This window comes from Perognathus longimembris, chromosome 22 (genome assembly GCF_023159225.1).
Source record: "Perognathus longimembris pacificus isolate PPM17 chromosome 22, ASM2315922v1, whole genome shotgun sequence".
Lineage (NCBI taxonomy): Eukaryota > Metazoa > Chordata > Mammalia > Rodentia > Heteromyidae > Perognathus > Perognathus longimembris.
In genome coordinates, this window is record NC_063182.1 from 7,444,114 (window position 1) to 7,461,593 (window position 17,480).

Below are 17,480 nucleotides of genomic sequence, written 5' to 3' on the forward strand. Positions count from 1 at the left end.
TCTCCCATGTTCCAAGTGATTCCCAAACCACATCTGCATTCACCCTCTCTATATTCCTGTCATCTTCACCCTCACATGACTCCTAGACAGAATATGTAGAATATATAAGCATAATATGGAAGCATGATTAATCATGATTAACCCCTTCAATTACACCATTGGAAAAACACATTTTGTTTCAATGGCACAAACATTTTCCAAGTCACCAATAGAATTTTTAAATTTATCTTTCTCCTTGCTTATTCTTATCTTATTCTTAGATAGCCCGTTTTTTATATATTTATTTTTATGAGTATAATTTTCATAGAATTTACTAAACATAGGAATTCCAAGATATTAGTTACTTTGAGTGACCTACAATAAGATCATAACTCTTTGAGAGCAATTTTCAATTTTTCTCCAATATCAAATTTATTTATATGTACTTCTCCTTTCTCCAATGTGACATTGCCCAAGCTGAGTTTTTTTAATTCCTCCATTTTTGCCTACAAAAGTTTGATAACCATATATTAACATAAAGCCTTAATATCAACTTGACCATTAATTTATTCTTCATGTTAACATTTGGAGTAATTAAAATCCTTCTAAGAAAAAGAAAATCTGAGTTACCAATGAAACTTTTCAAAGGAAGCATTTTATACCCAAATTCTTCCACTATTCTGACATACCGAAAACCACACAACTTTAACACAAATCTCTTTCTTCTATTAGAAGCTCTATATTAAAATAATTAAGTCAATTTTCTAGGTCTTTTCACAGACTTCCTATTGTAGTTGGTTTGAGAAAACAAAAAGTTTATCTGCTCATAGCCACCAAATATAGATCTTCATTTGCCTATAAGAATATAAGGATTCATAAAAGAATGTATTGGCAGTGCGTTGATTGAAGGTTTTCTGCTTGTCCTATATGCATGGCTACAGTAAAGCAAACGTTCCACCTGAATTTTCTACTGTTAAAAGTTAACTAAAAACAAGTATCATACTTTCTTTCCATCACAACTCTTCAAAATATCCAAAAGTTTAATAATGCAATCTAATTGGTTTGTAGGTTATTTGTAGGCTATTTCAAGTAGAAAATAATAAAAAAAAATTATTTGAAATCCTTTATGTAGTATAAAAACAACTAGCCTACATTTTTCTCCATTTTATTTATTCAAATAGTTCACTCAGGTTTTGGGGGGAAGATAAAGTGGAAGAAAATAATTAGTGTCTCTATAAATAAAATAACTCCCTCATTCTCCAAAGAAAAAATCTATAATATAATCCAGAGGCTGCTTTATATTTTCAAAGTGTTTTGTGTTTGCTTTGGAATGACTTTGTTTGGTTGAGAAAGGTCTGGAAGCCCTCGTCCTGTCCCTTCAGCCTCCTGCGTGCTGTGATTACAGCTGTGAACCATAAGACACAGCCCAGAGGAAAATTTTCTAAACAAATGTAGGAAGATTTTCTAAATGAGAGGACTAGACAATTCTTTCTCACCAAAAAAAAGGAATCTATAAAGGAAAAACTGCAAGTTGCAGGGATATTAACTCTTTCACCAAATTTGAGGGTTCTGTACTTTTGGGGAAAATAAAGCACTGCATATCCATACCATGGAAAACTGTAGGGCTAGATAAAAGAATTCAAAATCTCCCTAAGTAGTTCATAAACACCAAGCAATATGACAGGAAAAATTAAGACTAAAAGCAATACGATGTCAAAACTTATGAAATGTACAAATAAAAAAGTTAGCCAGGCACCAATGGCTGCCCACTATAATTCTAGCTACTCAGGAGGCTGACATCTGAGGATCATGGTTTGACTCTTATCTCCAACTGACCACTAAAAATTGTTAGTGGAGCTGTGGCTCAAAGTGGTAGAACATTAGGCTGGAGCTCCACAGTTCAGGGACAGTACCCAGGCCCCGAGTTAAAATCTCACCACTGACAAGAAAAGAAAAGAATAAGAAATGTACACACTGCCCTACTATGTAACTGCACCCTCTTTGCACAACACCTTGTAAAAAAATTTATGTCCAATTAATAAAAAAATAAAAAATAAATAAATAATTAAAAAAAGAAAAGAAAAGAAAAAAATTTACTAAATACAAATATTTGCAAAACAAAGTAGTAATGTTTATTTGTATGAAAATGTTTCTAGAAATAAAAAATTTCATGGTACTCACATGGAAATGTAGTACCTTTGTGATAGAAGTGGAATGGAAGTTACAACTGTACTATTTGGGCTTCTAGAATTTTCAATGGTGTACTAGATTTTATTAAGTAAGCAAAACCACTAGCTGAACATGTTAAATGATCAAATTTAATAGCCATGCAAAGGCAACGAAAAGTTGAAACGAATCATGTATTGCACAAATGAGTATGAAAAGTAAAGGTAAAAAGCTATAGTACAATACACAATAAGAGAATTGAAATTGAATAGAAAAGGAAAAGTCATAACTGCTGTACTGGTGTAAAGCATTGAGTGTAGTCATAGAGACTTTAATAATAAATATTCCTAAACCTCTATGTCTCACAATTTACCCTACAATATGCTCTAGAGAGTAAGATATTATTTATAAGACATTATATGAAGAAAGATTAACTGGTTACTTAACAAAACTACAGCCAGGAGAGGTAATACTTATCTATAACCCCAGAACCTGAAGAGGCTAAGTTATAAACTCTGGAGTTCAATAAAAATCAACCTGTGCTACATAGTAAGACGTGAAACACATGGAAAAAAGACAGTGACTGTGAGGTTCTGTGCAAATATATTAGGAATAGGCTAGCTTTGTCAAAAATAAATTTACACATCATGCATTAGTACACAAAGACAACGAATATCTAAGAAGCTGCTAAACTACTTATCCATAAAACTTGCAGTAAATGCAGTTAATATACATAACTAAGGAATTACTAAGAAAAACTGTGGTACGATTTGTGAGACTCACGTTGTCTGCAGCAGTGGGCCCTTGAGGAAGGCTGGGGCTGAAGGCCATGAGGTCGGCCTTGGGCGGGCCGTCGGCGGAGCACAGCCCGGGCCTCCTCTGCCGGCACGAGGACCAGCTCCCCACCGCGCTGGAGCACACCAGCACCGGCTTCCCCGGCGCGCACGCGCCCTCGCTCCGCGCCGCCCCGCAGCACCGCAGCGCCCCCCACAGCAGCAGCGTCAGCACCAGCAGGCCGGACACCGCGCAGATGGCCACCATCAGCGACGCGTTCACGTCCAGCGGCGACGCCTCCGCGCCCACGCGGCCCGCCGACGCGCGCGCAGACAGCTTCGGCGACGGAGCGCCGTCCACCAGCGACACCAGCAGCGTGGCCGTGGCCGTGAGCGCGGGCTCGCCGTGGTCCCGCACCAGCACCACCAGGCGCTGCCTCGGCGCGTCCGCCTCGTCCAGGGCGCGCGTGGTGCTGATCTCGCCCGTGTACAGCCCCACGCGGAACGGGCTGCGCGCCCCGGCCGCCGCCGGCTGCAGCTCGTACGCCAGCCACGCGTTGTAGCCCGAGTCCGCGTCCAGCGCGCGCACCTTGGTCAGCACGTGGCCCGCGCCCGCCGAGCGCGCCAGCGCGTGGCTCCGCGCCCCGCCCCCGGCCGGCCCCAGCAGCGCCGGCGCGTTGTCGTTCTCGTCCAGCACGAACAGCTGCAGGCTGGCGTTGCTGCCCCGCGCAGGCGCGCCGGCGTCGCGCGCGCTCACCTGGAACTGCAGCAGCGCCAGCTCCTCGTGGTCCAGCGGCTGCAGCGCGTGCACGCGGCCGCTCTGCGCGTGCACCGACACGAGGCTCGACAGCGCGCGCTCGCCCACGCGCCGCTCCACCAGCGCGTAGGACACGCGCGCGTTCTCCTGCGCGTCCGCGTCCCGCGCGCTCACCGTGCAGATGTGCGCGCCGGGCGCGTTGTTCTCGCGCACCGACACCGTGTACTCGGCCTGCGCGAACACGGGCGCGTTGTCGTTCACGTCGGCCACCTCCACCCACACGCTGGCCGTGGCCCACCGCGGGGGCGAGCCCCCGTCCCGCGCCGTCACCACCACCTGGTAGCCCGCGGTGGCCTCGCGGTCCAGGGCGCTGTCCAGCACCAGGGAGTAGTAGTTCCTGAAGGTGGACGCCAGCTTGAAGGGCAGGTGTGGCGGCAGCGAGCAGCTCACCTGCCCGTTGGCCCCGGCGTCGCGGTCGGACACGCTCACCAGGGCGATCACGGTGCCCACGGGCGCATCCTCTTGCACAGGCGAAAAAAGCGAAGTTATGGCCATGGCGGGGGCATTATCATTCACATCCACAAGTTTCACTATTACTTTGCAATGTCCAGTTAATGGGAATGGACTTCTATCTGCAGCATCAATATAAATTTCGTATAACTTGCGGTCTTCATAATCCAGTTCTCCCTTAACCTTTATTTCACCACTAGTGGAATTGATGATAAATTTAGATTTCACCTCATCCAGAACAAGATTACTGAATGAATACACTATTTCTTTATTAATGCCCTCATCTGCATCTGATGCATTCAGTTTAATGACTAAGGTCTCTCTTGGTGTATTTTCCAACAATCTGACATTATAGGTGGGCTTCTCAAATAGCGGGGCATTATCATTTGCATCCAATACATTGATCAGGAGTTGAACTGTACCTGTTAACTCAGGCTTTCCTCCATCAATTGCAACCAGTAACAGACGATGTTCTTGAATTTCTTCTCTGTCTAACGATTTCTTCAAAACTAACTCTAAAAGGTTTGTTTCTTCGTCGTTCCTTTTAACATCCAAGTCAAAATACTCCGTAGGACTGAGCTTGTATCTCAAGTCTGCGTTTGCTCCCACATCCAAGTCAGATGCGCCCTCTACTGGAAACCGCGACTCGGGCACTCTTGACTCTAAAATAAATAACGTTTGTTCTGGTCGAGAGAAGACTGGCGGGTTGTCGTTGATGTCCTCCACCTCCACCTCCACGTGGAACACCCGCAGCGGCCTGTCCACGATCACCTCCAGGTGGAGGCTGCACTCCACGCTCCGCCCGCACAGCTCCTCCCGGTCCACCCGCGCGTTCACAAACAAAATGCCATTCTGCACGTTCACCTCCAGCAGCTCCCCGCGCTCCTTGGACGCCACCCGGAACAGGCGCGGCACCAGCTCCGCCAGCTCCAGCCCCAGGTCCTGCGCGAGGCGGCCCACGAACGTGCCGTGCTGGGCCTCCTCGGGGACCGCGTAGCGCAGCTGGCCGCTCCCCGATTCCCAGGCAGCCAGCAGCAGAAGCGAGAGCAGCAGACGCCGCGATCCCGGGCTTTTTCTCTGGGAATATAGCATTGCAGTCTTGTTCCACTTCTCTAATCCTTATTGCATCACCACACGATCTTCTCACAACACGGAATTCCAAATAGTGTATGCTCTGGAGCTTCTGTGGCAGAGCCCAAAATGGAAGATCCTTTCCCTTTCTAAGGACAATGGATCACTGCATCCTTTCCATCGCGGAGGGAGTGAAAACGTGCGGTGTCTGGCGACATCATGTGGATGAAAGCGTAAGTATTCTTTGTTTTATTTACCTCTTATCAGTGAGGTGTATCTCAAATACCCAGTATTACTCCATATAGCCTTCTGCCTAATCGAAATGTCTTCAAATTAAAAGGAATCATGCTGAATATATGGATTGAGGTCATACAAAGTGATACATGTGCAGTTATAACAAGCCAATACTTAATAATGTGTAGTAGTCTAGTTTATTTGCAGAGAATTTTTACAAATTTCTGAAGAAAAAAGTTTCAATAGTTATAGCTTTTTCTTTTCCTATTTAGATATATCTTAATAAACTCTATTCAATGGAGAAAAGTGACTGCATCAGCTCATATACTCCTAGTGAGGAAAAAAATTTCATTATTACATATTTTATGAAAAAAGACTTGACATTTGACTCATATTGACATGTTAAATTGCAGCTACTTTTTGAATTATCACTTACATTTGCCTCTCAGAAATCAACTCTTAATTTGAAAATTATGTTCTCAGTACTTAGGTTCCCCAGAAAACTTAAGAAGAATATTTTTCCTTGAATTTTTACATGCCATTCTATAAGTCAGATATTACAGATTACTTTATTGAGTCATCAAGTTCCTTATTCTCTTTTGGGCTGGGAATGTGGCTTAGTAGTAGAGTGCGCCTAGCATGTATGAAGCCCTGGGTTCAATTCCTCAGCACCACATAAACAGAAAAGGCCAGAAGTGCCACTGTGGCTCAAGAGGTAGAGTGCTAGCCTTGAGCAAAAAGAAGCCAGAGACAGTGTTCAGGCCCTGAGTCCCAAGCCCCAGGACTGGCAAAAAAAAAAATCTCATTCATTTTTAATCACAACTCTTGTATATAGAGAACTTCTTCCACAAAAAAAGTGATTTATTTTGCAGTGCCAGAGGTTGAATGCAGGGCCAGATGCATTTAAACTGACACTCTAGCACTAAGTAACATGTTCAGCCTGAAAATGAATTTAGAATGTGGAATCCATGAAATGTTTCAAGGTGTCACTTATTTAAGTTCCTGAAATAACTCAGTAAAATTTCAGAAGCACAAGATAATTTAATTTGCATGAGAGTATCAATGTCCTTCATTCTTATTAAATACAAGAGGGAAAGCTGTATTTCTCTTCCACAGAAAATCATTCAGATCTACCAGATAGAGAGCTAAAAGGAAAAAATGAAGCAATTCTGTAAATCCTCATGAAAAGAATTTAAGCAGCTAACTAGCTTCTCAAAAGCAAAGGCATTTGGAAATTAATTCATCCTATTGTGTGCATATAGTACATATCTTAGCATTGAAATAAAAGTATAAATGATTATGCTAAAATATTTATAGTATATTCCATGTTGTATACAAAATATGCGGATTATTCTAAAGTACTTCTGAGAAAATTTAAAAAAACAGTCCTCCATAGAACTCTATAGTTTTGTATGTGTGAAATGGGCTTTCTTAGTGGAAAAGGGCGAGTAACTAAAATGAAGCATGTGATCTGAGGCAAGTTTTATGTGTCTTAATTAATCAGCTTCAGGGGAAAACACATGGAAATTATCATCTCTCAGGATTTATCCAGTTTCAGAATTCTAGGTAAACTGAGGGTTTTCTTTTTTTATTTGTTAAGGCTTTTTTATTTCTCTAAAGTTCTTTATTTTAATTTTTATTGTTATTAAAAAGGTGATGTCAAAGGGGTTACAGTTACATAACTCAGGCAATGAGAACCTTTCTTTTGGGACTCTGTCATCCTTTTCCTTGTGCTCCTAATGGATTCTCATAGCCAATATCCCAGGTTTAAGAAAGATAAAATAACTAATGGGCAAAAATACCCAAGTTGGGTTGGTTCTTAATGGAGTGGAGAAAGAAGCAGGTTTTAGAATAAAAGAAAACAAAAAAAAGAAAAAAACAGAATAAAATACTTAGGCTACTAGTTATTTCTCCTTACGTTGATCTATGAAACACAATGAGGGAATTGAATAGAAGTGACAACAATAAGATATCATGAGGATTTATAATTATACATAGTTAGTACTCAAGAACAAAGAGACATTGTATCTACTTCAATTCCAGATTTATCATTAATCCCCCAAATCCATATCTAGGAGATATTTAGAAGCTTATTCTTCTCCTCTGAAAGGAGATACATCAACCAGACCAACCACAGGTTTTTGTGTACAATGTCCAGGATTCAATTCAAAAATACCAAATATAACAAGAAAAAGCATAGTGGAAAAAACATAAAACAAGAGACAGCAGGAAGTGGGAGGCAAGATTGATTCAATACAATATAAATGTGGGGTGCTAGTGGCTCACTCCTGTAACCCCTAGCTACTCAGTAGGATGAGATCTTAGCATCACTATTCAAAGCCCCAGGGCAAGAAAGTCCTGAGACTCTTATCTCCAATTAACCATCAGAAAACCAGAAGTGGTGCTGTGGCTCAAGTGTTAGAGCATTAGCCTTGAGCTAAAAAGCTCCGGGACAACACCAAGGCCCAGAGTTCAAGCCCCATGACTGACAAGGAATATTTACACTGTAAATATGTGGCGATGTAACAATGAAATTTCCTTCCTGTATAACTAATATAAGGTAATAAGAGCACAATAGACACACAGATGATTTCATTATTAAAGTGACCAAACAGATCACAAATAATTGTGATTCATTTGTTGAACTACATGCATAGTAAAGAATTTCACACACCAAAAAAAAAAACTGTTACCTATTTTTAAGTGAAAAGAAAATTCTAAAACTGAAAAGGCCAAAATTGCACTTAAGAATTCAGTTCATGGTCAAAATAAATAAATAAAACAAAAAAATGAACAAAATACAAAAAAAAGAAGAAAGAGAAGTCAGTTGATGACTTGAATAGTAGACTACATAAGAAGAGAATGCTGCTAAAGCAAACTAAGGAGCAGAAAAGCATATGCATTACACAACGAAGGGGAAAAGCTGAAATATTGTGTGAAAAAATAAAAGAGTCTGTGAAAGTACTTTGTGTGTGTGTGTGTGTGTGTGTGTGTGTGGTTGAGTCACAGCAGAGGAAGAGATGAAATACTTTACTGTAGCAATATTTGAAGGGAGAGTGCTAAATTTCGTCTTAAACTGATAACATGTATCAACCAAAAGATATAGGAAATCGTAAATAAAAAGGAAAGAAATCTACACGCAAGATAATTGAAAACTCATAATGCTGCTGTAATAATGCTGCTAAAAAATAAAAACAAAAATGTGTAGAAGTAAATAGAGAGGGGGAAATAATATAATATCTGAATAATAAACTTGATAACCATCTTCTCAAATGCTATGGAAAATATCTTCAATAAGCTACAAAAAAAATCACTTCTAATCCAGAATTCAATACTCAACAAAATATTTCTCATTAGGGATTGTGAAATACAAACATGTCCAAATATCCAGAAAGAAACATGAACATATATGGGGGATAATTATACAAGACAATCATGAATAATTCTTGTATACGTAGAATATGTGCATAAGCAAAAGGCCTATCAGAAGGAGTGACAGTGATTGAGATGAATTGTACTCATAAACTGGCATGCTGAATTGAAGCTCTTTTGTAAAAACTAAAGAAAAAATTTTAAATGCATTTCAGTAACAAAGTAGTGGTACATAAAAAGGGTTGTTACTTAAGGTCCTACCATGTCAACTATGTAAAACTTTTTATTTAAGTTTTTTAACAATTCAAGAATGTGGTTTATAAACTGAAGTGAATCAATTAAAAGTAAGTAAAAGGACCAGGTGTCCGGGACCTGCCTGTACTCCTACCCACTAAGGAGGCTGAGATCCGAGGATCCTGGTTCAAAGCCAGTCCAGGCAGGAAAGTCTGTGAGACTCTCAACTAAAAGCTGGACATGGAACTGCGGCTAGAGTGGTGGTGCACAAGCTTTGAGCAAAAAGAAGCTCAGGGACGAGCGCACCGCCCAGCCTCGCTCCCGGAGTTTTGGACAGTACCGGAGCTGAAATTGTCAGCGGCGGCGGCGGCGAGCGCTGGCAAGTTGAGAGGAGCTCGTGGCCCCAGAACGAAGCTGGAGAAAAACCACGGTGAATCCGGGCAGCAGCTCGCAGCCGCCCCCGGTGACGGCCGGCTCCCTCTCCTGGAAGCGGTGCGCTGGCTGCGGGGGCAAAATTGCGGACCGCTTTCTGCTCTATGCCATGGACAGCCACTGGCACAGCCGATGCCTCAAGGGCTCCTGCTGCCAGACGCAGCTGGGAGACATCGGCACGTCCTGTCACACCAAGAGCGGCATGATCCTTTGCAGAAATGACTACATGAGGTTATTTGGGAATAGCGGTGTCTGCAGTGCTTGTGGACGGGCAATTCCTGCGAGCGAACTCGTCATGAGGGCACAAGGCAATGTGTATCATCTTAAGTGTTTCACATGCTCTACCTGCCGGAATCGCCTGGTCCCAGGAGATCGGTTTCACGACATCAATGGCAGTTTATCTTGTGAACATTATAGACCTACAGCTCTCATCAATGGCCATTTGAATTCACTTCAGAGCAATCCACTACTGCCAGACCAGAAGGTCTGCTAAAAGGTCAGAGTAATGCAGAATGCGTGCCTTCATCTCAGATTTTGTTCATCACAGGTGGATCCCATGTGTCTTCAGTAGACAAGTCACCTTTGTAGCTAGCACCAGTGCCAGCTCCATTGCACCTTCTTTAGTCTTGATTGCCCTTCCCGCATTTATTGGTGTATTAAAATGACTGAATAAGAACAGTAAGGACTCCATGAACCTAGGCTAATGGGAGACTGTAGAGAAAAATGAGAAAACATCCACCGGAGAACATCTTTCGGGGGGGGGAGGGAGCTTGGGGGGAGGGAAATGACTAATGAAGCTAATTAAAAGAAGCATTCAAATCTGCTTTCTCCTCATTAACAATTAGCAGGGCACTGGCCAGAGTTTGTACCCTGTGTTTTACCTTAACAACATTCTATTTGCTCTTTGTATATTTAAGTGTTGTAAGGAAACGTGTTTCAATCAAACTGAACATGAGGGACTGGGAATATGGCCTAGTGGCAAGAGGGCTTGCCTCTTACACATGAAGCTCTAGGTTCGATTCCCCAGCACCACATATATGGAAAACGGCCAGAAGGGGCGCTGTGGCTCAGGTGGCAGAGTGCTAGCCTTGAGCGGGAAGAAGCCAGGGATGGTGCTCAGGCCCTGAGTCCAAGGCCCAGGACTGGCCAAAAAAAAAAAAAAAAAAAAAAAACTGAACATGAGATAAAGGAAAGAGATGTGGCTTTTGTGATATTCTATCACAAACACTTTTATTGTATCTCTGTAAAATACAATGTATGTATGCATGTAAGTGTTTTTGTCCTAATGTTGTTACTACCACGGCAAAGATTAAAAAAAGAATGGGAAAAAAAAAGTCAGGCTCATAGCAGCTACTGTGTAGAAATCTCCTCCTACTTCTAATTTGCTGAATGAAGAAAAAAAATCTTTTATTTTCAGAGACATTTGATCTAGTATGGTGTATTTAAATAAAAACTTAAAAGGAAAAGAAAAAAAAAGAAGCTCAGGGACAGTGCCTCGGGACTGGCACCAAAAGTAAAAGAATATATAAATTTAAAAATGGACAGGGGTGGTGACATCAGCAAGATTGTTATAGGTGAATCATATTATCCTTTTCTAATAAAGATGCCAAATCAGGGGCTGGGAATGTGGCTTAAGGGCAGAGTGCTTGCCTGCCATGCATGAAGCCCTGGGTTCAATTCCTCAGTACCACATACAAAGAAAAAGCCAGGATTGGAGCTGTGACTCAAGTGGTAGAACACTGGCCTTGGGCAAAAGAAACTCAGGAACAGTGCCCAGGCCCTGAGTTCAAGCCACAAGAACTGCACCAGAAAATGCTAATAATCACACAGAAAGTTGTTGAACCTCATATTAAGGTGAGGAAATATAAAATGAATTCAAAATAAGATTTAAAACATTCCAGTAAAATTATTAACATGAAAATGATTGGACATATGTATAGATGATCTGGAGCAGCAAGAATTCCAAGACATAACTAATAGGAACGTAAGCATATTGGAAGTTGGTTGTCATTATCTACTAAAACCACAAATAAAAATACACATTGTGTAATTCATGAGCCCAACTCCCAGAAAAACTATTTAGGAGAAATGTGGATGAATAACTCCCAAAGAAGTGGGCAGAATGTTTAGAAAAAGCAATATATTTGGAGTGGACACAGAAACCCAATGCAAATTCCTCAACTGTGTACTAAAACATAATATGCTTATAAATTAACCCTAGATGTGGAAATAAATGAATCACAACAACATGTATAAAGAGAGAAATGGTTTCATAGATACTGGTGACTAATAAATACAACACAAATGCTGTGTGTAATCCTATGTGGATAAGATTGGGAAACATGCATTACTTACCTATTATAAACATAAATGTCTAATTGCATTTTAAAGAAAATGAGGGAACTACATCACTGGCCATAAAAGAAATGCAAATCAAAACAACATTGAGATTCCATCTCACCCCAGTAAGAATGTCCTATATCAAGAAAACTAACGATAACAATTGTTGGCGGGGATGTGGCCAAAAGGGAATCCTACTTCATTGTTGGTGGGAATGTACACTGGTTCAGCCACTCTGGAAAGTGGTATGGAGATTCCTCATAAGGCTAAACATAGAGCTCCCCTATGACCCAGCAGCCCGACTTTTGGGTATCTATCCAAAAGACCACAAACAAGAACACACTAAAGCCACCAACACAACAATGTTCATTGCAGCACAATTTGTCATAGCTAGAATCTGGAACCAACTCAGATGCCCCTCAGTTGACGAATGGATCAGGAAAATGTGGTACGTATACACAATGGAATTTTATGCCTCTATAAGAAAGAATGACATTGCCCCATTTGTAAGGAAATGGAAGGACTTAGTTATACTAAGTGGTGAGCCAGACCCAAAGAAACATGGACTCTATGGTCTCCCTCACAGGGAATAATTAGCAAAGGTTTAAGCTAGTCACAGCACAGGATCACAAGAGCCCAATAGCTATACCCTTATGAACACATAAGATGATACTAAGTGAAATGAACTCCATGTTATGGAAACGATTGTTATATCACAGTTGTATACTTTCAACGTGCCATGTGTAACTGTAGCTTCTATTATTGATGATCTTCTTGTATCTCCTTCCTGTGTTTGTACCTACACTATCTCTGTATCTTATCTGAGTATATTGGAAACCGTGTATACTGGTATTAGAACTAGGAAATTGAAAGGGAAAACCAAAATCGAGAGACACAGGGTAAAAAAAGACAAACAACTACATAAGCAATACTTGCAAAACTGTTTGGTGTAAATGAACTGAACAACTCATGGGGGGGTACAGAAAGGGGGGAGGGGAAATGAGGGTCGAGGTAACAAACAGTACAAGAAATGTATCCAATGCCTAATGTATGAAAATGTAACCTCTCTGTACATCAGTTTGATAACAAAAATTTGAAGAAGAAAAAACCCTATACTAAAAACATATGCTAAAAAATTGTAAAAAAAGAAAAAAAAGAAAAGAAAATGAGGGAATGTATATTAGCAGGGTCACTGAGGAGCTTAAGGGATATAGGCAGGTAGTTGGCACATTCACATAATTGGTAGATTTGTATTGTTTATTGCCCATATCCTTGTATATATTCAGATAAATATATGTGAAAACTTTTCCTAGATTTTGGTTTTTATACGGTGAAGACAGCCAACAGGAAATGTATTAGAACCAACACCTATGTGTGCGTTGCCAACGAAGCATGAAAGAAGCAATATACACTGTTTGGCATCTTATAAAACAAAAGCAAGATTTAGAGAAAGCTGTCATCAGATTACCCCCTCTAGTCTCAACGTAATCCTCTCAAGTGAACCTCTTGCCTCAGCCTCCCACTTAACTAAGCCTCAACTTCAAGAGATTTTGATTACCAAGATGATGTAAACAAGTAAATAAACAAGGAAAGCAAATCTAGTAGTGACAAAAAAAAAAACACTTATTGGGACAACAAAGTGAATTAAAATGTAACATGTCTCCAAAGCAAGAGAAGCACCGAGGCATAAAATCAAGGATTTTTTTTTTTTAAGAATAATTACTCACTTTGGCAGAGAAATCGAGTTCGCCCACCAGTGGCTCCTCTTTGTCGGGGTTCACTGGGCAGGGAGGAAGGCTGGGGCTGAAGGCCATGAGGTCGGCCTTGGGCGGGCCCTCGGCGGAGCACAGCCCGGGCCTCCTCTGCCGGCACGAGGACCAGCTCCCCACCGCGCTGGAGCACACCAGCACCGGCTTCCCCGGCGCGCACGCGCCCTCGCTCCGCGCCGCCCCGCAGCACCGCAGCGCCCCCCACAGCAGCAGCGTCAGCACCAGCAGGCCGGACACCGCGCAGATGGCCACCATCAGCGACGCGTTCACGTCCAGCGGCGACGCCTCCGCGCCCACGCGGCCCGCCGACGCGCGCGCAGACAGCTTCGGCGACGGAGCGCCGTCCACCAGCGACACCAGCAGCGTGGCCGTGGCCGTGAGCGCGGGCTCGCCGTGGTCCCGCACCAGCACCACCAGGCGCTGCCTCGGCGCGTCCGCCTCGTCCAGGGCGCGCGTGGTGCTGATCTCGCCCGTGTACAGCCCCACGCGGAACGGGCTGCGCGCCCCGGCCGCCGCCGGCTGCAGCTCGTACGCCAGCCACGCGTTGTAGCCCGAGTCCGCGTCCAGCGCGCGCACCTTGGTCAGCACGTGGCCCGCGCCCGCCGAGCGCGCCAGCGCGTGGCTCCGCGCCCCGCCCCCGGCCGGCCCCAGCAGCGCCGGCGCGTTGTCGTTCTCGTCCAGCACGAACAGCTGCAGGCTGGCGTTGCTGCCCCGCGCAGGCGCGCCGGCGTCGCGCGCGCTCACCTGGAACTGCAGCAGCGCCAGCTCCTCGTGGTCCAGCGGCTGCAGCGCGTGCACGCGGCCGCTCTGCGCGTGCACCGACACGAGGCTCGACAGCGCGCGCTCGCCCACGCGCCGCTCCACCAGCGCGTAGGACACGCGCGCGTTCTCCTGCGCGTCCGCGTCCCGCGCGCTCACCGTGCAGATGTGCGCGCCGGGCGCGTTGTTCTCGCGCACCGACACCGTGTACTCGGCCTGCGCGAACACGGGCGCGTTGTCGTTCACGTCGGCCACCTCCACCCACACGCTGGCCGTGGCCCACCGCGGGGGCGAGCCCCCGTCCCGCGCCGTCACCACCACCTGGTAGCCCGCGGTGGCCTCGCGGTCCAGGGCGCTGTCCAGCACCAGGGAGTAGTAGTTCCTGAAGGTGGACGCCAGCTTGAAGGGCAGGTGTGGCGGCAGCGAGCAGCTCACCTGCCCGTTGGCGCCGGCGTCGCGGTCGGACACGCTCACCAGGGCGATCACGGTGCCCACGGGCGCATCCTCCCTGATGGGCAAGGACAGCGACGTGATGGCCAGTTCTGGCGCATTATCATTCACGTCCAGCACTTTCACCAGAACTTTGCAGTGGTTTGACATCGGGGGACTTCCTTTATCGACTGCCCGCACTTGAATTTCATAGGATTTCTCTTCTTCATAATCCAGATTTCCAATGACTCTAATTTCTCCTGAGCTGGAATCGATGTTGAACTTTTCTCGAGTGTTAGGAGCAACGTCACTGCCCAAGGAGAAAACCACCTCGCCGTTGAGACCCTCGTCGGCGTCAGAGGCGTTCAGCCGGGCCACCAGGGTTCCATTGGCTGTGGTCTCTAGTAAGTGAACTCTGTACACGTCCTGCTCAAATACCGGGGCATTGTCATTCACGTCGAGGACAGTGACGAGCAGCTGAGCTCGGCCTTCCAGTCCTGGTTTACCCCCGTCGGTAGCTGTCAACAATAAATGAAGTTCTGGGGTTTCTTCTCTATCCAAAGGTTTCCTCAGTTCGAGCGAAAGAGATTGGCTCAGCTCATCACTTGCCCGCACGTCCAAAGCAAAGCAATCGCTGGGGCTCAGGGTGTAGGTGAGGAGCGCGTTGGCCCCGCGGTCCGCGTCCGCCGCGCCCTCTAGGGGGAATCGGGAACCGACTTGTCTGTTCTCGGGAATGAAGATCCTTTGTTCTCTGCTCCGGAACACGGGCGCGTTGTCGTTGATGTCCTCGACCTCCACCTCCACGTGGAACACCCGCAGCGGCCTGTCCACGATCACCTCCAGGTGGAGGCTGCACTCCGCGCTCCGCCCGCACAGCTCCTCCCGGTCCACCCGCGCGTTCACAAACAAAATGCCATTCTGCACGTTCACCTCCAGCAGCTCCCCGCGCTCCTTGGACGCCACCCGGAACAGGCGCGGCACCAGCTCCGCCAGCTCCAGCCCCAGGTCCTGCGCGAGGCGGCCCACGAACGTGCCGTGCTGGGCCTCCTCGGGGACCGCGTAGCGCAGCTGCCCGCGCCCGGCCGCCCAGAGCGCGGAGAGGAGCAGCCAGGGGAGCAGCAGGCGCGGGGATTCCTGGCCGCTTGCCCAGGAAAATTCCATCTCAAGTGCACGGTACCTTTTTAAGAAATAAGGACGTTGTCTCAGAGTTAGGGGAACTCTTCCGATCAGTCAGTCCAGCGCTGCTACACCCTTCATTTTTCAGACTTCGGATGGTGGATACAGCATCCGGTAAGAAAGGAAGGATTTGTTTTCTCTCTCTGGTCTCTTCTTTACAAGCTATTTTGTGGGAAAGGGCGACATCATGTGGCTCCAAGTTGTAAGTATTTGTTTTCCGCAATCCACACTGTCAGAAATGCTCATTCTTGTTTCTTTTTCCAGCGTCAGCATACACGGTTTATACTTTGCTAAATGATATTATACTTTATTCCACATGAATGCATGTTGTATACTTCTGGTTGAGTATGAGCCTTATTAGGTTTACCAGAGCAGCAGCTGTTGTTACGGCGTGGAAATCCACATTTTTGGGCGAGTTTTCGATATTTACAGGCAACCAGTTGTAGTTAATATACAAATATGTAAGTGTATGATGTTGATTAGGAAAAATCATGATTGATTTTGTGTGTTTCTTACAATACTTGTTATTAATGATAGCACCCTGACCTTTACTTGATTTTGTATTTTTAGTACTGGGTTTCAAGGAAAAAATATATAGGAAACTTCTAATTCCAAGAACATGCTATTGAAATGGGAATTTGAAAATACTGTTTAAAGAACTAACTAATGTCTTTCTTGAATCACCTTTGGGATAAATGTGCAAGGAAATTTAACGTGGAAATGGAAACTTGTAGGAAACAGTTCTGTGTAAAAGTGTTTCAAGTAATGTTATGCAATAAGCAGGAGTAGTATCCCAATATTACTTTCATGCTGTATAAACTGCACCCTTTTCTCCAGTGTCTAAGATATTTTACTTTCTATTTCTTCTTCTTGTGTTCATATACTTTGGTCAAACAGGATAATTTCCTACTTCAAACAACATTTTCCTTTACTAAACATTTAAATTTTGTCCCCGATATTTCTGAGTTCTTTGCAAATCAATTCTCCCACTATATAACAATTTGAAAGCTTTTTGATCCCTGAGGAATTTTATGAAGAAACCAGTTGGACAGGCATTTTTCCCATATTTTATAAGCTGCAACACCAAATTGAGTCACTTGGGACATTTATTTATTTAATTTGTCTCCTGGAAACATTTGAATATACACGACCCATTTTGTTCTGTTTTGTTTTTGTTGCCAGTCCTGGGGCGTGGACTCAGGGCCTGAGCACTGTCCCTGGCTACTTTATGCTCAAGGCTAGCACTCTACCTCTTGAGCCTCAGCGCCACTTCTGGCTTTTTTCTATATATGTGGTGCTGAGGAATCAAACCCAGGGCTACGTGTATATGCGGCGAGCACTTTACCAATAGGCCATATTCCCAGCCCCTATACATGACCAATTTTGAAAGAACGATTTTTAAATTTAAAAAAATTATCCTAGTAGTTAAATAGCTGATAGTACTTACCTAGCGCTGCATATTTATCCAATGGAAATGGC

At 44.4% G+C, this 17,480-nt stretch overlaps 2 protein-coding genes across 2 annotated transcripts; one reads left to right on the forward strand and one right to left on the reverse strand.

Annotated features, from left to right (window-relative positions):
• Positions 1-365: 365 nt before the first annotated feature.
• Positions 366-17,357, reverse strand: LOC125340204 (protocadherin alpha-5-like). Its single transcript, XM_048331649.1, has 4 exons — positions 17,347-17,357; positions 15,663-16,002; positions 2,929-4,956; positions 366-485 (listed from the first exon to the last, which is right to left on the reverse strand). Exons 1-4 carry the CDS (start codon positions 17,355-17,357, stop codon positions 366-368), a joined length of 2,499 nt encoding a protein of 832 aa, XP_048187606.1.
• On the forward strand, positions 5,476-10,193 carry LOC125340163 (LIM domain transcription factor LMO4-like). Its single transcript, XM_048331613.1, has 2 exons — positions 5,476-5,489; positions 9,511-10,193. The coding sequence occupies exons 1-2, from the start codon at positions 5,476-5,478 to the stop codon at positions 10,019-10,021; spliced, it is 525 nt and encodes a 174-aa protein (XP_048187570.1). The 3' UTR covers positions 10,022-10,193.
• Positions 17,358-17,480: the final 123 nt, after the last annotated feature.

Coding starts and splice junctions, on each gene's coding strand:
- LOC125340204 (XM_048331649.1), bottom strand. Junction 4,957..15,662: donor AGTGCAGCCTCCACCTGGAG/GTGATCGTGGAC, acceptor CTCCACCTGGAG/GTGATCGTGGACAGGCCGCT. Junction 486..2,928: donor GGCCCACTGCTGCAGACAAC/GTGAGTCTCACA, acceptor AAACTTTTGTAG/GCAAAAATGGAGGAATTAAA.